General features: G+C 35.2%; 1 protein-coding gene and 1 long non-coding RNA gene across 15 annotated transcripts in view; one reads left to right on the top strand and one right to left on the bottom strand.

The window, feature by feature from the left end:
• LOC141425808 (uncharacterized) overlaps positions 1-21180 on the top strand; it is a 149274-nt gene that overhangs the window by 62793 nt on the left and 65301 nt on the right. For 10 of the 12 annotated variants that reach the window (XR_012450933.1, XR_012450931.1, XR_012450932.1 and 7 more), the window contains one exon: positions 18847-18968. The exons of the other annotated variants lie outside the window; for them this stretch is intronic. This is a non-coding gene — a long non-coding RNA (uncharacterized lncRNA). The remainder of the gene's footprint in view (positions 1-18846; positions 18969-21180) is intronic. 12 annotated transcript variants of the gene reach the window in all.
• The window catches only part of Atp2b1 (ATPase plasma membrane Ca2+ transporting 1), a 113692-nt gene that overhangs the window by 6409 nt on the left and 86103 nt on the right, over positions 1-21180 (bottom strand). The window contains exons 11-21 of one of the 3 annotated variants that reach the window (XM_020168369.2): positions 20526-20767; positions 17701-17938; positions 12482-12661; positions 11671-11758; positions 11208-11314; positions 8550-8741; positions 8113-8326; positions 6993-7204; positions 5546-5653; positions 3642-3824; positions 3148-3234 (exon numbers count right to left, since the gene is read on the bottom strand). In XM_020168369.2, coding sequence (XP_020023958.1) covers positions 3148-3234; positions 3642-3824; positions 5546-5653; positions 6993-7204; positions 8113-8326; positions 8550-8741; positions 11208-11314; positions 11671-11758; positions 12482-12661; positions 17701-17938; positions 20526-20767 — 1851 coding nt within the window. Of the gene's footprint in view, positions 1-3082; positions 3235-3641; positions 3825-5545; positions 5654-6992; positions 7205-8112; positions 8327-8549; positions 8742-11207; positions 11315-11670; positions 11759-12481; positions 12662-17700; positions 17939-20525; positions 20768-21180 lie in introns of all 3 variants that reach the window. The other 2 variants (XM_074084092.1, XM_020168370.2) reach the window with 2 other exon arrangements.

A 21180-nucleotide genomic window follows, 5' to 3' on the forward strand; every position in this document is an offset into this window, starting at 1 on the left:
TGTCCCAACAACCATTTATTGGATTTGGCCCACAGGCTGTAGTCTGCTAATCCTTTGCCTAGAAGACTAAATTTTCTCTTAATTTCTCCTTTCCAGGAAGCTTAATTTAGTAATGGAAGCATGATATCAGAATGAGATAGTTTATAAATAAAGAAAAACCACAGAATGTTTTCTCTAGATCTCACTAATAAATCAGAGGAAGAAAAAAATAACCTTCCAGAGATGCTTCAAGTCTAGTATTTGATAAAGCTGATATGGATTATTATCCATCCTTAGTAAAGCAAGGGATCCAAAAGAACCAAAGAAATTTGATATTCACAAGTATTTCTGAGACTTGTTATTAGGGCAAAAGCACAATGAAATAATTAAACCCTTTATTAAACATACTAACAATTCTGTACAATGGCTGATAGTCTGTACTAGCTAAGATAATACTCCACCGGCAAGGTTCAAAGAAATTTAAGGTAAGAGCAACAGAATAGCTATAACTAGTAGCTATTATGCTCAGATATAGCTATTAGTCCAGAGGTATCCTATATAACTATACAGGTGTACATCAGAAAAGAAAGTGAGGCAGGTGTGTATGTGTTTTTGTTTTTGTTTTTTTGAGACAGGGTCTTGCTATGTGGCTGGCTTCAAATTCACAATCCTCAGGCCTCAACTTCCTGAGTGCTAGGATTACAGGTGTGCATCACCACACTTGGCTGGATTTGATTTTTTAACAAAAAGTCTAGAATACAATTAGACTGAAAAATATAGCATCTACAGTATACCTGAGGTCATGTGACAGCCTTCAAATTAAAAAAAAGAGAGTCCATTATTTAAATTACTGTTGAAATAAAAATAAACAGAATGCACATCACCCATAAGATAAAAAAGTTCAACATGAAGCTCACCAGTAGGAAACAATTAGATAAATCTGGAATACTTTATAAGATGACCGACCTGGACTCTTCAAAAAGAGTCCATGCCATGAAAAACAAAGACAGAGAACAGACCAGGTTAGCACCTAAAGAGTAGTAACACACATTGCTGATAATCCTTTCTTGAGTCCTGGATCAAGTTATAATAGGCATTCTGGGGGCAACTGGAGAAATATGAATATGGACTATGTATGTCATAATACAGTGTTACTAAGTATTTTTTTAAATGTGGTAATAAAAGGCTTTTTATTCTGAAGTATGTACAGATGAAATGTCGTATCTGCCATTTTCAAATAGCTCAGAAAAAAAGTATATGTATGGCAGGTGTCATGCAACATTAAGATGTAAATCCAGGTGAACAGTATTCATGTATTATCTTTCAACTTATGTATGAAAAATTTCAAATTTAACATTTTAAGGCACGGAGAGGGGGGCTTTTCAGGATAAAGTCTTATTTTTGGCTCCTTCTTGTGGAATGTAAACAGACAGATGTTTACTTTCCAGTCCAGCTTCATCAACTTCTTATAGTTTATTCTTCTTTTAGTACCATGGAGGCTTGCTATTCTCAATTAGCAAATTCTATTAGGGTCAACCTGGGGGTTATTTTTCCTGATTTTTCAGGGTAGGTTACAGACCCCAGAAATAAATATTCTGTGTTTCATTATCATATTGAAACTTCCAACTACTTGTCAGTTTCCCTAAGTAGACTTCAGGTTCTGGAGGTTCTAGAATGGCTTTGACATTTGGTAGGCCTTCCATAAATGTAGAATGTTTAGCACCCAGGGGTGGGTGGTAAGAGGCCTAGAGAGCCAGACAATGTGTTAAATCTACAAATATAGGGAAGGAGAATGCAAATGACATTTACCAAGCATAAAGGCAGGCAAACTACATTTACCATTTCATTCAGATTAGTAATTTGTATAAGGAAGATTCCTACTGTCCTTGTAAATGTAATAACCTAATGTTACATGGTCAGTTTATCTGCTCTTTGCTTTATACCATGCTGCCTCTGGTTATTAGCTATGAGCAAATCATTTAAATTCCAAGTTAGTGTTCACACTACAAAATGGGGACAGGTTTTCTTGGGCCTGTTTTACAACAAACACTATGAACAACATCAAATAAAAATCACCAAAGCAAAGAGTGTGCAAACAGGCATGCAACATGTAAGTCTGTATTGTCTCCTTAATTTATCCTCTCTTCAGCTTGCCAAAGCTCCTCCAGGCCTTACCCAGCAGGAGAACAAATGCAAAAGAGGTCTCTAGTTAATTCAAGTCTAACTTTAAGAATTTTAGCAATTTTGGTGGTTGAATTGGGTTTATATTTTTAGTGCCTCTAATATACTATAAACTCACCATGAAATCAGGAGACCCTAATTACAGTTATAAGTCTTTTGGAAAATTACCATTTACTAAAAACTTGAAAGAATATTTGCTCTTCTAGTCAAATTAATGGACATAACATCAAATGGTTGAATATTCATCAACATTTTCCTTACTTTTTTTGAAACTTAATAGAACATTTCTTATCTATTATGTGATTTTAAACTAAATTGATTATGCAAATAGAAAAACAAAGACACCACAAAAGTTTATACAGGGATTCCTTCTTTAAAAATCCACAAAGCAAGGCAAACAAAGTTCAGGTTAAGAAGTCAAGCAACTGGATATATATACTGAGAACTTTTCTTCAGGCTGCCAATATACTTTACAAAATGGAAAAGATAAAAATCAAAATGCTAAATTCATTTATAAAAATGCAATTAATTTCCTGGTTCTGTTAGCTCAGTTTCAAATCACATGCTTCTGGGAACCATGCAGAATGAACATGTTTAAAGGCATATACTCAAAAATTTATAGTAGTTTCACAAATTCTAAGCTACAATTTTATTCCCCAGATTAACTATAAGAGTTAGCATAGAGACAAGCTCACAGATTTCATATCTAATCTTTGGATGCAAATGTTCCACCTGTTCTCTAGCCCTCCATGAAATAAAACAACAACAACGACAACACTTTGAGGTCTCAATCCACTTTACAAAAAGAAAGCTTTATGAAAAGCCTGAACAATGAATTTAAACATTAAGGAGAAAATGAGAAACGTTAGGTGTGTGAAGTAGGAAATGTTAATTTCATGCACTTAGGAACACACACTCACACCCCACAGTAGTAGAAGCAGTAGAAGAGGAAAACACTACATGTGTAGGGGTAGAAATATTTGTTACATCATGATGCTGGCTGGCGATGGAGGGTTGCCGCCTTAGAGCCCCCTGAATGGAACTTCCACTCTGGAAAGCATTCACTACATCCATCTGCAAGGAATCAGAGATTGTGACAGCTTGCTCAGCAAGAAAGAGAGAGAGAGAGAGAGAGAGAGAAAGAACAAGAGAAAGGACCATTCCATCTATCAATATATAAAAAGTAAAGAAAAAGGCACTTTTTACAGAGCAGATAAATAGCCAAGAGTAGCATTTTGAGATGAAGGGAACAACAACAACAAAAAAGCTAGGAAAAAAGGAGCTTAGGGGCATATAAGACACATTCTTTCATAATCAGTTAAAAGTTCAGTCAGTCCAGCCACCAGTAGTATTTTTCAAAAGAATAAATTTTGTGGGTTGGGAAGGCTAGAAAGGAAGTTAAGGAGCACACACAAACCTCCTCCCCTGGTCAGAAAGCCCTTACTCCCATCATCGCTCCTACCTCTCTACCAGGCCCATACCTGAGTTTGGATTCTGTTCAGACCTCTAAACCACAAGATTTGACCACGCCGCAACTCCCTCTCAGCGTGATCAATCTCTTCAACATCCTCTGCTAATTCTTCCTCAGGTATTTCTTCCTTTTGTGTTCCATGACCAGCTTCTTTTAGGAATTTTAAGCGGCTAGTTGGAATTGTTGAAATAAGCTATAACACAGGGAAAAGAACTTAAGAAGTTATGTCAAATTCAGTTAAACTGACCAACTTTATACGTAAGGTATTAAAAGTTCCAAGAGTATTCAACTCTCTTTACCAATGCAGCAATGAGAATCTGTTGGTCTTTCTCTTCCAGAATAAAAAAAATTCTTCCTTTAAGTTATACAGAAGATTTTCAATAGCAAATTGTACAATCATGTTTCGATATATATGTATTTACTTAAACTCCTATTAATTATATTTACTTCAAGTAAGATGAAAGGGCAGTTAGTTTTACTGGATGTAAAATAAGCTTATATTTTATTAATGCTAAAAGAATTCAATGATAAAAAGCATACTGAAATTCAGAAAATCATTGAGTTTATACTGCAAAATTTTATTAAGTATATTTTATAACATGCAACTATTCAAAATTAAGTTAATGCTGATTGATAATGACACCAAATAATAAATGCCTCAGAAAACATAAGGGATACAAAAAACGCCAATAGATATGTATTAGATTCTAAGTATTAAAGGTCATTCCCTGTGGAAGTAGGATTTAATAGGGGAAGAAAACCATGCAGTCAGACACAGAATAATTTGGAGAACTTAGAATCCAACCATCTCATTTCACAGAGGTAAAACTGGCTCAGATACATGAAGCAACTTGTTCATGGAATGACTTAAGAGTCCAGGTCTCCTGGCCACCAAAGCCAGTGTTCCTTGGTAGAGCCAGTGTCTACTGGTAGAAAAATCAACAGACAATGTCAATTTAAGCCTGCTGCTATGGTTATATATGCTGTATTACATTTCCTCTTCCTAAAATTAGCCAGAATAGTTGGAGGTTGTGTTCTGCCTATCAAAGAACATTATGAAATAATCAGAATGGTAATCAAAAGAAATGTGAACCAAGTAGGGATCCTCCTTGAAAGATATCTAAGAAGACATCTTTAAAATGAACAAAAAGAAAAGCTTAGAACTACTATTAAGAAAAAGATAAAAAGGCATGAAGATCAAGCTAAATTTAAGTAAAAACTGAAAGTTTGGTTTCACTTGCAGAATGACAATAAATTACTTCCCACAAGTTATATACTGGACATGCTAACCTGCATTAATGCAAATGTTAGTATAGACTTGCTATCAATTTTGCTGTAATAATAAAGGGCTTAACAACACAATGTACATCATTACTACTTATCTTTAAAAACAATGGTATGCATTTGCAAGTAAGAGACTATTGTAAATATGATTTTTCAGGTACTGTATTTTATATACACACAGTTAGAGCTATTCAATCCAAATACTCTAAAATGCCATTTTGTGGCCCTATTTTCCAGATACCATATTTTTACAGAAAGTTCTCTAAGTAAAGCTCAAATTTTTTCTTATGCTACATTTCAGATTAAATTAGATAGCAAAATATTATACAATTTTTATTCTGAAAATATAACAGGTGATAAAGATACAGATTAGCATCCTAACCAGTTATAAATACACCATCTTTAATAACTGCTGCAAATTTTTTTCTAAAAGTTAAACATAAACAATAGGCATAATGAACAGTAAGTGGTACCTTGGGGCAATTACATTAAAAAAATCCCTGAGAATTCCCTTTCTTGACCCAAATGGTAACTATTTAGAAGCAGATAACAGAAGTGATTAAAGAAATACACTGTAGAAATGCTTTTAAAAATTACTTTACTTTTAACAAAAAATGAGGAGAGTTTTACCTGGCCCCAGAGTAGCGTCCCCATTCCTAGGAATATTGACCATAGCCACTGTTCTACTGAAAGTTCTGAACAACTGAAAGGTTTTCCACCAAACTGCACAATTAATATCTGGAGGAATAATTAACAGGACATTTATTTAAATCTTTTACATTTTAAAATTCATACACTGTTAAAATAAACCAAATTTATAGCCACTAAAGCTCAAGGTGAACAGCCACTACTATTAATAATACAGCAGAAAAATAAAATTGAAATAAAAATCTATGCCCCAAATTTAAAACACATGCACTTTGTTTAAACTATGTTCAGTAAAATTTTTTAAAAATCACATGATTAAGAATAACTTTATACTGTTTCCAATATAACTCCATGTAACTACATTACCCTGTATTTTGTGTAATTCTTTTAGTAATTTACATCTTTCACAAAAGAGTATGGCTTGTGGGAGAGACCATATGCTATGCAGAAGGAGTGGACAAATACATTCCCCTTCCAGACAGCATTCATTCCTAACATTTAGATGTTAAGAGATCTATGAATGAACTGTAAGAGAAAGAAAGCAATTTGCAAAGTTCTATGAAATGTGGGCCGATTTAGTGGATCTGCTCTCCCTTATAAAGAGAGTGAACTCCAATGACATACGTAAATGAAATTCATAATACAGTACTTATCTTCCTTCCTTATTCTAAACATTCTAAAACAGTGTACACAGGAACTTTAATAATTAACAAAATATTCATCTCTCCTCTTCTGAGTTTGACACTTGATACAGTAGTTAAGTAGCTACCAAATGTTGAAATTTAAAAAATAATTTTGATAGTTAATAGTAGTTAGCATTTTTAAACCTTTAAAAAGTTAAAAATTCCACTTTTTACATTTATTTGTTAATTCCACTGTTTTAATACCAAGATTATTTGTATTCTTTTACAGAGTCCCAACTAGTTATAAGCAGTTCATTCAGACAGAATGAACAATCAAGTCTGGATTTTCCTGGAGATATGAAAGTGAAATAATTTTCTTTTGTAAAGCAAGAAAATAATCAATGTGAAAAAGTATAGTACTTATTTGAGTGTTCTTAATTGTTTTTTGAAAATTTAAATGTCTTTTTTAGTATAATAAGGGATGTAAAAAGGAAGATATTAAGATGCTAGGGAAAATCAGTGATTATGCAATTGGCTGATTTAGTTTTTAAAAACAATCTTTCGTTTTAGAGTTGGAAGAAATAAAACTGTCTATGTAGTTGTGGTACTGACTTCTAACAAGAGACCAAGTTTCCACATTTTTTTTAATATACCTCTTAGATCAACATGGAAATACAGATATTACAAGGTAATAATATAGAAGATACCCCACCACAAGGCTGTCAAATTTCTGCTACAAGGTACCTGTTTACCAAATGTCTCCTGTACAATAATTAAATCTGAAACTATCTTTTCCAGTTACCCACCTGTACCACAAAGGTGCCTAAAACAATCGTGCAGAAGATGGCATTATTAAAGATTCCTTCGAACACATTTCTTTCACCATGAATTTTCCGGGCATTTATTTCATTGAAAAGTTGCATCAGCACAAAGGTATTAAAAACAATAGTATAATGCTCTGAAGGAGGGGCATGCAAAGGAGCATTTCTTCCACTATCAATATCAAAAAATTTTTCTCCTGAAAGAATGAAAAATTATTTCATAGTTATACAAAATAACTTAATGTATTTTAAAGACGTATACAATAATAAAACCTAGATACTCTATCTGGTATAGAGCAGTATTATCCTAGTATAACTTTCATTTTATAGATAAGGAAACTCAAGATGAGAGGCATATTTCTACATCGCCACCCCCCTCAACACCCCCACCCCAACTATGGTGCAAGATCACTTATCTAGGTTAGTGGCAGAGCCAAGATGAAAAATCCAGACCATTTCCCCCCCATCATCTATCATGTTTCCAAAAGTTACTCAGCACTCACTGACAATGAGGTGAAATTAAATGAAGAGTCAGGAACAGAACTCAGGCTCTTGAAAAAATTGTAACACTAAAACATACTGGAAGACATTAACTTGGAGTAGAAATAATGAACCAAAGGTTGGGTGTTGCTGGCTCATGCCTATAATCCTAGCTGTGCAGGAGGTGGAGATTCAGAGGATTGAGGGTTTGAGGCTAGTCAGGCAAAAAGTTCACGAGACCCCCATTCTCAACCAATAGTTGGGCATGGTGGTATGTGCCTGTCACCCCAGCAACCCAGGAGGCTGAGACTGGGAGGATCGTGGTTCCAGGCCATCCCAGGCAGAAAAGTTTGCAAGATCCCGTCTGAACAGAAAAGGCTGGGCTCAGTGGTGTGTGCCTGTCATTCCAGCTATGACAGTGAGTATAAATAAGAAAATTACAGTCCAAGCTGGCCACAGCAAAAAGCAACATCCTATCTCAAAAATAACCCAGAGCAGAAAGGACTGGAGGTATGGCTTATGTGGTAGAGTGCCTGTCTATCAAGTGCAAAGCTCTGAGTTCAAACCCCAGTAATGAAAAAATAATGAATAACTAACTGAAGCTTTATTAGACATTAATTCTTACCAGCAAATAAGAGTGTAAAAACTACTACAAGCTGATAGAATGCATGACCCAAAATATTCTTCATCATTGTGCGTGAGATGAGAGGCTTATTTCTACCATAAGGTTTCCGAAGCAAGAGAGACTCAGTGGGTGGTTCCGTTGCCAGAGCCAAGGAAGCGAGCGTATCCATTATGAGGTTTACCCACAGCATCTGCACAGCCTTAAGTGGTGAGTCCTAGAAAAGATACGTTTCCTAATAGACATTCACAACTATTCAGGGACTCAGCAATTCTCAGGAAGCCTTGAGAGCTTAGAAACTTAAGGAACAGAACAGATTACATTTTTTTTAATTAACCTAAAATATTAAGCTTCATTTTATTTAAATACTCAAGTACTTTAAAAAGGCAATTATGTAATTTTTGCTCTAAAATAAGTTTCAGTAAACAAACGTCACCTACTTGAGTAATACAAGCACCCGTGAAAGCAACAATCACTGCCACAACATTAACAGTAAGCTGGAACTGAAGGAACTTTGAGATGCTGTCATAGACATTTCGTCCCCACATAACTGCTTTAACAATACTTGTAAAGTTGTCGTCTGTGAGAATAATATCAGATGCTTCTTTAGCTACATCAGTCCCAGCAATACCCTGTTAAAAAAATTCTGTGAATTAGACTAAATGCTTTATATATTCAAAAGGGCAAGAAATAATAAACAAAAAGTTTACCATTATAGTTAATAGTGACTTAAATTTATGCTAAAAGATGGTAATACAGTTATATTAAGCTGATTCTGAGTAAGACATTCTTTCTGGCTTAGCAGAAATCAAACATAAAGAATAAAGCATAGAAAATAAAGCTCAATTAAGGTTAAAAATGGAGGAATAAACAGAGGCACTATCCAATTTCCTTCTAAATGTCAAACAAAATGGTATATTAAAAATAGTGATTCACAGACAAAATTATAGTGAACATAGTAACTCAGCAGACCCAAGGACACTGAATCCTAAATTATTGGTAAGGAAAGCAGAGAAGTCCCCCTCTTTATCTGTACTTCAGAATACTTCTTTAAGATTCAAGACTTGGCAATACCAGGTAGTGCTAGAAGGATGAAAACAGGAGGATCTCTTAAAGACGCTGAAGCATTTAGAAGCCTCAAACTAGTAACAACATCGTCAGCAGTAGAATGGGATAGATTAACACTGTGGATTAACAGAAATGAATGAACTACAGCTATAGCAACAGATTAAAATGCTTAATAAAAGAAGATGGAGGGATGGAGGCATGACTCAAGAGTTCGGGCACAGGTCCAGCAAGGACAAAGTCTTGAGTTCAAACTCCAGTACCAAAAAAGAAAAAGAAAATGGACTTGGGGTTGGGGTTCTGGCTCAAGTGGCAGAGTGCCCTCTTAGCAAGTTTGAAGCTCCTGAGTTCAAACCCCAGTACTGCTAATCAGTATCCAAACAAAACTAGTTCATTAGTCAAACAAGTTTGGGAAACTTTTGATCAAAAAAGGATAAACCTTTTTTTTAGTTTCTTAGAGTTGTATGCTACATACATGTGTGTGTGTCTCCAAACTTGCTTTTACTGCATTATAAGTTATAGGCTTCAGCAAGAGTGGTTTCAAGTCCAAGCCACTGAGTACTTAGTCTCTCTGTTTTTGAAATAAATTCAGATTTTTGATGAGCTATTTTAAAAGGTGGTGAAACTGGTGCTCTACTGCTTGAGCGTCAACTCCAGAGCTTAAAAAAAAAAAAAAAACAAATGACACAACCCATGTACTACACTTTTGATTGCACTGCTTTATTTGCTTGTATTTACTTAAAGCTCCCAGTATCTGTCTTACACCACAGTATAGGAAGAAAGCTTTTTTCCTCAAAATGCATTCTACATAACTGTTTTCCTAGTCAGCTGTTGGATGAAAAGTAGCAGTAAGAAAATTAAATGAAGTACTACAGCAGTTAGTAACCCCATGTTCCTGAAGTGAGTACAAGGCATAGCACTTAATTATTCCTTGTCCCTTGTTAGCTACTCTTTACAAGTCTTCGAAAGTAATTCCAATGCAACTGTCTATAAATTGGTGAGGGGTAGAGTGAGGATCTCTGGACTCAACAAATTTTGCTGTTAAACACAAAGTTTTCCAGAAATGCAAAACATGAGTTTTGGAATTGATAATTTTAATTATGGACCAGTATTTTCCAAGAAAAAGAAAATTGAGGATTTGGGGGAAAACAAGATTTTTTTTTCCCAATCAAAAGGATTGTATCTCTATATGAAATGATGACACTCAATTACTTATTATGTTTTGGAGGTACTGGAAACTGAATTCAGGGCTTTGTGCTTGCTAGGCAGGTGCTCTACTGCTTGAGCATCACCTCCAGCTCCTTTTTGCTCTGGTTATTCTGGAGATATGGTCTCACTTGTTGCCCAGGCCAGCATGAACTACTATCCTCCTTTTTTAGGCTTCCTGCTGTCACTGGGGATGACTGTTGAGTGCCACCATCATGAGCAACTTTTTTCCACTGAGATGGGGGACCACAAAATTTTTTGCCCAGGCTGGCCTGGAACTGCCATCTTCTCCATGGCTTGGGATGACAACGTCCACAACTGTACCCCAGCTTTTGGCTGTGATGGGGTCTTGTGAACTTGTTCTCTGGGCTGTCCTTGCACCTCGATTCTCCTCCCAAGTAGCTTAGAATATAGGCATGAACCACTGGTGCCTGGCTCAATTACTCTTTAAAATTCATATTTGGTTGAGTAGAAGATTCTCAATTGTATTTTAAATTTAAATACATACCACTATCGTAAGCCTGTGTCCTGCTTAAGAAGGTTGTTTTAAGATTCAGATGAGATGACAGACATTTAAGTAAACATTTTATAGAGCAGAATGTAAATATGTATGATATTATTACAACTGTCCAAAGAAATCATCTTCTAGCAAGATTTCATGGCACCACAAAAAGGTAATACATAAACCAATTACTTATAAACCAATTTTATAAATTCTCCCTTAAATTAATCTCTGAGGGACACTGTTTAAACTGATAGTAATTTAGTCAACAAACAAACATCCCAGCTAGCAAATTACATATAAAAGTTGAATAAGTGGGCCCTACCATTGCAAATCCAACATCTGCTTTCTTTAGTGCTGGGCCATCATTTGTACCATCACCAGTTACAGCCACAACTTGGCGTTGTTCTGAGACAGTGCTGTCAATTATACCTTAAATAAAAGCAAATATTTGTGCTGTAAAAATGTTTTCATTAATAAAGTGATTCTGTATATACCAATTAGTCAGGTTTATAGAATCAAGGTTAAAAATATATAACTGAACTAACACAGAAATGGAAACTGCTTGTTGGGCAAAGACCAGTTCTAGAAACTAAGGTTACGTTAGTAAAGTCCTGCTTTAATCATTCTAGATAAATCCATTCACCTAAGATATCAAAAGGAAATACATTTAGATTTTATTGGAAAAGAGATCCATGACTCAATCTCGTATTCAGTATCTATTATGATTTTAGGAAGCAGAACACTTTCTATATTAAGAAATTGTGAAATAACTAAAATGTACTCACCTTTTACTAGTGTATGTTTGTCAGTAGGAGATGATCTTGCAAGTACTCGAAGCTTTGGCCAAATCTTGTCTATCCGCTCTTGCTCAATCTATAAATTTTTTTTTATCAAAGTTAAAATGAGCCTAAACCTAGTTCCGTAATTCAAAATGAGTTATTTACCATTTTTATTAGTGGTTCTTTTAAGTATGGTTAACAGAGTAATAGAATTAGAAACTCCTGGAAACTGTTAGAAATGCAAATTCTTGGACCTGGCTGGGTCTACCTTGTAAACAAATACTCTTGGGTGGGGCCCAGCAATATTCAGTTTTTTTTTTTTTTTTGAGACAATGTCTAGCCATGTAGCCTAGGCTGGTCTCAAACTTGTGATCTTGCTTCAGCCTCACAAGTGCTGGGATTACAAATGTGTGCTACCATGCCCAGCAGCAATCTTGTTTTAATAAGCTCTCCAGGTGATCTCATGCATGCTTGAGTTTGAAAGACACTGTTTTATACATCATTTTAAGATTAAATTTTAAAAATCCCCCAAATGTCTATGAAAATGGAACTTCCTTGGCATGAAAAGTTCTGAGACTTTGTGAACCTACAATGTGTTCCACAACAGCCTTTCCAAGCCCATCGTGCATGTATGAACTACTCCTATAAAGCATTTTTCCAAGACATGCTCACTCTCATTAGGACCAATTTCTTTATCATTAGTTCTTTTTATCTCCTAAAAAGCTAGTTTTTGCTTAAGGTTGAACAAGTATTTATTCATGGTGCCTAATATATAAGTGCACATTCAATATATATTTGCCGAATGAAAAATCCTTACCTCTCCTTTCTCATTTCGTATTCTTCTGTTAAAATCTTTGCCTTCTAGGCAAAGGAAATCTTCCCCAGGATGTAAAATACCACATTTGGTAGCAATAGCCCGAGCAGTATTAATATTATCACCAGTGACCATTCGCACAGTAATTCCAGCCCTCTGACATTTCTTTATTGCATCTGGTACCTGGTTTACATAAAAAAATCAGATTACAATAGAAAATCAGTATTTGTATGCATCCCAGTGAACAAACCTGCACTACTTCAACTCACATTTTTTAACGATAATAGTTCTTCAATTATTTCCAGTAATCTCTTCTTTTCTATTCCACTGTCACTGTCTTAGTACAGGCTTCATTTTTAGCTGAGATCTCAAAATTTGTTTGCACTACTTATTTACTTTTAAAAGCACCTTTCCCCACTGGTAACCATTAGGCAATTATTTTCTGGTTAGTTTTCTAGCTTTTTGTAGTTTTACTGCCCAAATCACAACTGAGTAAAATGCTGGTGTCTCATTTTTTCCTCCCCTCTTTACCTACTCCCTACTTATGATTTTCAAGTCTATATCCTTCCCTCATCTCATTCAGAGCTGAATTCACACTTCTACCTGAAGAGTGGCTATCAGAATCTGGGTGTCTATAAAGGACACTATGCTTTTCTAAATGTGATTATATAACAAAAACTTAAAAGTCATGTGTACCTCATTTTTTCATTTTCCTTCTACTACACATCCTAAGGACCAATGAGGTTTCTATCTGAAACCTCCCCTACATCATGTCCCTGGTATTCACAGCAATGGCTTTTTGAATGAGACCGGGTATATTCAGGGTAGTATGGCCATAGACTCACAACGGCTTTTTAAATTGGTATCCCTGCCTTTATAGTGTTTCTTTTTTAAAAATATACTTAATGGTAGAGTTCTTTTTCTAACATACCAACACACTTTGTTAAAAATACACAATGATTTCTCACTCATAAACCAAGAAGTTCTCAGTACAAGAGAGTGTAACAATTTGGCCTCAGAATAATTTCTAGATTTATCTAAAACTTTTCTTTCTCATACACGTTGACTAATGCATAGTCCACGTATTTATGTGCCTCTACTGCTGTATCCTTTTAGCTAGAAAATCCTTTTCTGCTCCTCTCTAACCAGAAAATAATCCATATTGATTCTACTTGATCAGAGATGCAAATTCAAATGGCTATAGGACCATGCAGGTAACATAAATGAGGAAAACCTAATGAAGAAGACAAACCCAAGATAAGTACCTAATCAGAGCTGCTCAGCTCTAGCTTATCTTTGTCATGGTGGACTGTGAGTTCAGTGTTAACAGAACTTAAGATTTCAAAAGAAAGCAGAAACTGATTTGTGTGTAATCTCTCCATATTTAAAAATTTACACACAGACACCCAAAGGTAGAGAGAATGCTGTATCTTTGGTGAAATAGTCATCACAAGAGGTATTTTCCAAGAATAGGGCACAATTTTAGACAAGGTACCATGGGTACAATATCAAAACATATATGTAGTTTAATTACAACTTAAATATTTGTCTAAGTTTAAAGATTTACATTGTTAAGTATTTCCCTCAGCTGCTTCATTAGCTCTTAATCATTCAAATCACTGGAGGGAGACATATACATTCATCCAAACTAATGTTTACTGAAGGCCACTCTGTGTTAAGTCCTAGTGATGGAATGGAGTGCTAAAGGACCCAGATGCCCAGACTGTATTTTTAAAAAATTAGTATTTGAGTTTGAAAACACTAGTCAACTACTTAAACGTAATGTATTTCCTGATAACACAAAAGGTATCTAAGTAGTCGATGACTGGAAAGTATTCTAGAATCACTGTTATAGGGAAAAATGAATAAGAAGGAGAAAACAGTCTTGTGTTAAAACCATGTGGCAAATAGTATTTAAGGACAGAGTAGAATGGTGGTTAGGGAAGTTAGGAGTTAGGGGGAATGGGGAGATATTGGTCAATGGGTACTTAGCTATAATGAAATAAGAGGAATATATATGTGTATGTGTATACACATATATATATATATACAGAAATAAAAAATAGACAAGTATCTGCCTGGAGTGAAGAGCAGGGGAGAAATGGAAAATAATAGTAGTAGTTATGGAATTTCTTAGGTGATGAAAATGTTCTATAAAACATGATTGCAGTGATGGGTGTACAAGAATGACTGGACTATCCACTTTAAATGGGGGGGATTGTATAATATGCAAATTATATCTCAATAAAGTTGTTTAAAAGTGGGAAACTTTTTATTGAGTACCTAATTAACCTCCAAGTACTTTTTTTTTTTTTTGGTGAGATTGGGGTTTGAACTCAGAGCTTACAGCTTGCAAAGCAAGTGCTCTACCACTTGAGTCAATCCTCCAGTCCATTTTACTCTGGTTATTTTGGAGATGGGGTCTTGGGCATTATTTGTCCAGCTGGCCTCAAACTAAGATATCCTCCTGATCTCAGCCAAGTAGCTAGGATTACAGACATGAGGCACTGGTGACCAGTTTAATCACCAAATACTTCTATTTAAGATTCACAAACTACCACCAATTTTACAGATAAGGAACTAAAGCAAGGCTAAGTCTCTTGTTCAAGTTCCTATGCATATGTAATAAAACTGTGTTTGTTCTAGATATCCAATTAATCAAGATTCCCTATACCAGAACCACACATTTCAGAAGATCCACTAAAAGAAAGCTGTTTCATATTAAATTGTTTTGTTGTGGTATAAAAGTACTCACTTTATCTTGTGATATTGCAAGAAATAAAGTGCCACTTACATGTTGAAGAGAGAGATAAAACTCTACATCAACCAAAATGTCAAGAGCCTGGTAACAGGTGAACAGGTTTTCCAAAAGACAACATACTAGACATCCTGAGTTAATATTTTATTAGGTAGGGTTTAAGCTATAAATCAATGCATAAAACTTTGGTTTTTCTGGGAACAAAGGTTAGTAAACATTATCCAGCTGGATATTTCATAAGCATTTGCAACTCTAAAACCCAAAGATTTCTTGATCTGGTAACATGTGGTTTCTTGTGATTCTCTATGATGCCGGTAATATCTTCCATTATCCACCAAGTTATGCAAGTTTTTAGTGGCTTTCTTTATGAGACTTCTAATTGTAGTGATACCTCAGCTTCATGCCTTCTTCCCTGGCATCTCCTTGATCTCACTGGTAATTTCTCTGCCTAGATTTCTTTATGTCTCCTATGTTTAAATGTCTACCTGAGATACGATTGATGTTTCAATCACCTCAACAATATAAAAAACAGTATACCCAAACCAGCATTCTTATTCCTATTAATTTACCTCCATTTATTTTGACATCATCCCTTTCTTTCGTCTTCCTTGCCACAACTGTAGTCTAAGTCATGAATATGTATTGCCTGGGAGGACGGCAATAATCTTATTGGCTTCCCTGCTCCTACTTCATTTTCTTTCTAATCCCTTTCTTACACAGTACTCAAAATGGTATTTTTAACACATAAATAATGCTATTTCCAACCCAAATTTTAGAATAAAATTCAGAGGCCTTAGTAAGGCTGAAGATCATCTTATGTTTCTTTACACTTATAGCCACACTGGCCTCCTTTCTATCTTTAAAATAGCTCAATACTTTTTTCTCACCTTCAGGCCCCGCATTTTTTGCTGTTTGTCTAGAATGCTTTTCTCACAGCTATTTATATGTTTGGCTCATTGTGAGCCATCATATCTCAACTCAAGTTCTTAATGTGGGCTCCCCCTCAATAACCTTATTTCATCACCCTGTACATATCCTTTACAGCCCTTACTATACGATGTCTTATTTAATTTCTCATTCCCACTACTGCCCTTACAGTACACACTTCCCCCCTATGGCATTCAAAATGTAAGGCCTAAGAGAAGGAACTAGTTATATTCCTCATAGCATTTTCCCCCACTTATCTATCATTCTACCTATTTGGTTTATCTTTTTCTTCCATAATACAAATTTCAGGACTCCTTTGCTCACTGCAGTATTTCTACTTCCCAGAACAGTGCCTGACACTACATATTAAGGCCTGAATCAGTTAGTTGATATGGTCTTTGGACAATTTTTGTGTTTGTGCTTTTTCTTGTGCTGCTTTGCTCGGAATGTACTTATTGCACTCAAACACTCTCCCCTTGTCCCTTGGTTTAGCTACTATCTCCTGATCCTTTAAGACTCAAAACAGGCAAATAACCTTTAGAAAGTTTTAGTTGATTTTTCTAGTAGGTAATATAGCTCAGTGGTCTTTTAAGCATGTGTTTTAGACAGAACTGGGCTTTGAACATACTAGTTTACTGTCTAGAGTTCTATACATCTCAATTTTTTAAATCTGTGACATGAGAGTAATACACCTCATAGAGTTGAACACTGTATGAATATGTGTAAGGCACCTGGCATAGTATCTGGTACAGAGTTCAACGAAAAGATGCTAATCCTTTTAGACAAGGTTGAAACCTCATGTTTTTTGCTCCTATAACATGTTTTGTATATAAGCAGCAATGCACTAACTTCTTACTTAGGTCAGAATGTGTTTATCCATTTTCACCCAAGACAGCGACTTCTTTGAGGCCAGAGACCAGATCTCTAAACTCTGTATCTCTAGTACCTAGAATAGAATAGTACCTGGCACACAGTTGTTGTTCCATAAACTTAAAAACAAAAAAACATACAAAAAATGATAGAAAGAGAAAAAAGCAAAGCAAAGAACTGCAAGTTATCCAACATGGTAGCCATGTTGAATTTAAATAAAATTAAAAATTCAGTTTTCCAGTTGTACTAGCTAAACTCAAGAGCTCAGCTGTCATATGTGATCAGCGGCTACTATACTAAGCAAAATATAGAACATTTCTCTCATTGTAGAAAACTCTACTGGACAGTGCTATCTAAAAGGCTGAAAACAAATCATTTAATGGCATCTGTTTTAATTATCAACTGAAAAACATACCCAGTTCAAGGCATTGTGCTACCTCATGATGTTGTAAACACACAGGATCCCAGAGGCAAGCTGTCTAATTAAATACCATAAAAAAGTTCATATGCATCATAATAACTACCATTTCACTCATCCTGGGTTTATACAGAAAAACAATAAAATAGCAAACATCAAGAATTTTACTAGAACAGTGTTATAGTTAATGCCTAGATCCTTTATAGTTAAAGAGATTCTGCACATGCAGAACACAGAATGTTTCACCACCTCAGGTCTCACAGGATCTTCAATCCCCACAACAGCAATGCATGTAAGGCCGGTGACAATATCATTTTCATTATCCCACTCTGGTTCTGGTTCTCCTGCTGGAAAATCTCTGAATGCAAGACATATGGTTCTCAGGCCTTCTGATGCCATCGGTTCAATCACAGTTTTTACAATATCATCACGGTCCCTTGGTCTGAATACTTTTGCCTCACCATTAGCACTCAAGATTTTGAAACACCTAAAAGGAAATGTTGAATCCAAATATCAGTAATTAAAAAAATAATGGTTAATTCCATTTAAGTGAACTGGAAGGGACAGAAATTATGGGATCGGGTATCTGGAATTTAAAGAATTATATATGTTCCATTTTTACAGACTTAAATCACATTCGCTTTTCTCTCTCCCCTTTACAAAACAGACAGTTCCAACTTGTATGGTTCTCAATGAATAGTTCTCTTATCAGTTATTATAGATATTCTCTAAATTTCTCTTTTGGACAAGCTACTTTTAGAAATTTTCACAAAGAGGGCCGAGTGGCAAAAGAGAATAAACTACATACATACTTGGCCATTTTGACACAGAATTAGACATTTATTTTTTTGGTGGTACTGGGGTTTGAACTCAAGGCCTCCTGCTGGCTAGACTAGGCAGGTACTCTAACACTTGGACCATACCCCCAGCCCTTTTTTTGCTTTAGTTAGTTTTCACATAGGGTCTTGGTCTTGTATTTTTTGTCTGGAGCCAGCAATCAAACTGTGATGCTCCTACCTATGCCTCCCACGTAGCTGAGATCCAGGCGCATGCCACCTTGCCAGGCTTTGGATGTTAATTTTATTTAATACAAAACTATTTCCTTCTTTTAAAGAAAAGGACCAAATTCAATCAGTCCCTTACCTGAGAGGTTGTTTCGTCACCAATTGTTTTAATCATAAAAGAAAAAAAATCTTAATGTTAATGTAAGCATTCTATCAGGACAAAGACAATGCCAAAATAGTATACTGTTCAGAGAAACTAACTCCAAGCTTTTCTTTAATCATATAGAAGAATCATGATACCTCTCCATAATCCTTTTTCTTGGTATATCACCCTCTCCTGCTTCCATGAAAGTACTTCCCAAATCTACATCTTCTGTTTTGTTTTCTAAAGCATCACTGTTGCAGAGTGCCACACAGATGTTATGTCAATACCTTAACTTTAATGCACAGAAGACTACAAGTTGTCTACTCATTGCCAGTGTACTAGGCATCAACATGATCCTAATTGCTTTGGTAAGTCTAAAATTTCTCATCAATACTTATTTACTTCATTGCCTAGGTAATATTTGCTCCTAAGTCCTATATACCTTTCTTCTGAGTATGTCTACTTTCTCTTTCACACTACTTCTTTCTTTTAATGCATACTTCCTAGCTAAAGCTACTGTAATAGCAAAAACCATTTCACAGTTATCTGGCTCCAGCCAACCCTTGCTCCCCAATCCATTTTATTCCCTGATGCAAGAATTATTTTCAGTAACAACTCTGATGACTCCACTACCTGATGAAAATAACTTCAGCTGCATTCCCTAGGCTATTTAATTTTTATTTTTCAGTCTAACATTTAAGTCTCTACAGTAAAATGCAAATATTACTGTGGAGTCCCTATATACTTAACTATACATGCTGGTATTTTATATGTATTACTTTGTTTAACTGTCATAGAGTTGGTGGTCATTATCCCATTTTCCAATGAAGGACAATGGAAGGTAAAGGAATAATCTGCCCCAGATCACAAAGCTACTAGTTGCAGAGGAAAAGTCAAAGTCTGACTGGTTTTTGGCTAAACAAACAAACAAAAAAAACCCACCTCTCCTTAATCATTAATCTCTTACCAAGCAAGCCAGGGATGAGATAGCTTTTTTAACCTTTCACATTAAGATCGGATAACCAAGTGCACTGTACAAGAAGAAAGCTCTATGTGGACTGTGTTGCTACAGAAGCCATCACCATTAATCTGAACTATACAATTAGATAGTTCCCCAAAGTAACATGCATATTCTCATCTCCTTTCCACTGTTGTGGATTCCTTCACACTTGACATCTCACTCCATACGAAAAACCCTCTTAAATACTGCATTTCTCATCTTAAAACTCTCCATTTACCATATGCTGCTTTTTCTGTTATTTATTTGTACATGTGCCTTGTAATCCTGTAAAAGATTACAATCTTTCAAGTGTTTATTAAGGTAACACTAGATTATAGCCCACATACAAATGAATTCTAATTTTCCAAAACTGCCTAAATTTTTTAACAGTTCTCTACTGGAATTAAATAAAAATAGTTTCCACATCTGTAATAACAGATAAACAATAGTGAAATTATATATAAAATGGAATGTCAAAATCAAAGCTACAGGTCTGTAAAAGGACTGTAAGAAACCAAGATTACTATATAAAATGATAGAAGAAAATTAAATGTGACACTGCAATAGAAGAAATATGGTAAACCTCATTTTGATCTAAAGAGGGAATTTTCAAGATACTATAAAACAATACAAAAGCCATGTCTAAAATCAAATATCAAAGTTTACTTCACTGAATTCACCACATTGAATATAGTGGGGTTTTTTTTCCCTATAGCAAAACACTAAGAAATAAGAGAAGCTTGAGTGTGAAAATGGCAAAACACAATGGGCAAATCTCTGGGTAACATAAATATGCTAAAAAGCAAGCTCTGACATCCTATCAAATGTGATGCTCACAAAATTAAATAATAACCACAAAAGAAAGAAGGCATTCCATAGAGCAAGGACTGTCAGGAATTTACTCATCTAAGCATTTTGCTCTTACTTTTTCAGTATTATTTCAGAGGCACCCTTGCTGAATATTCGGTAACTTCCATCTGAATTTTTCAGGACAGTGCTCATAGATTTCCGAACAGAATTGAAGGTGTAGACTTTGTACAATGCTTCTTCTGGTATTTCATTTCTAACATCCTGATAATCTCGTTTTAAATCCAAAAGAAATCCCAACAAGGCACATTCAGTTTTATTACCAACATGACGAGGTAATCCACCCTCTTTCTCTGGTGGCTGTAAAAGAAAAAGGGATAGAAGCCAGCATCACCTTGTTTCCTATGGAAGTTTCACTAATAAAGTAAAAAAGAATGCAACATTCTAAAATAAAATGATATAGAAAATGTCTGTCTATAGTCATATCACATTTCAAAGAAAGACACAGAACGGTAAGGTAAAAAGGAACCTGGGGTAAGAATGAATGGGTTCCAATCTAGCTCTGCTAGTTACTAGCTATGTTAACTCCTGGCAAGTTACCAAACTGTGTGACCTTGGCTTTAGCAACTGTAAAACAGGACCACTTATGACCCCCAAATTAAGTAAGACATATAAGTTTACAGGTGGTGCTTACAAAGTGGGACTTAATTTTAATTCCATTTTCTCTTCCTGCTTTTACCCAACATTTATAAATTAAATAATTAAAAATAAAA

The sequence above is a fragment of the Castor canadensis genome, chromosome 8 (genome assembly GCF_047511655.1).
Source record: "Castor canadensis chromosome 8, mCasCan1.hap1v2, whole genome shotgun sequence".
Lineage (NCBI taxonomy): Eukaryota > Metazoa > Chordata > Mammalia > Rodentia > Castoridae > Castor > Castor canadensis.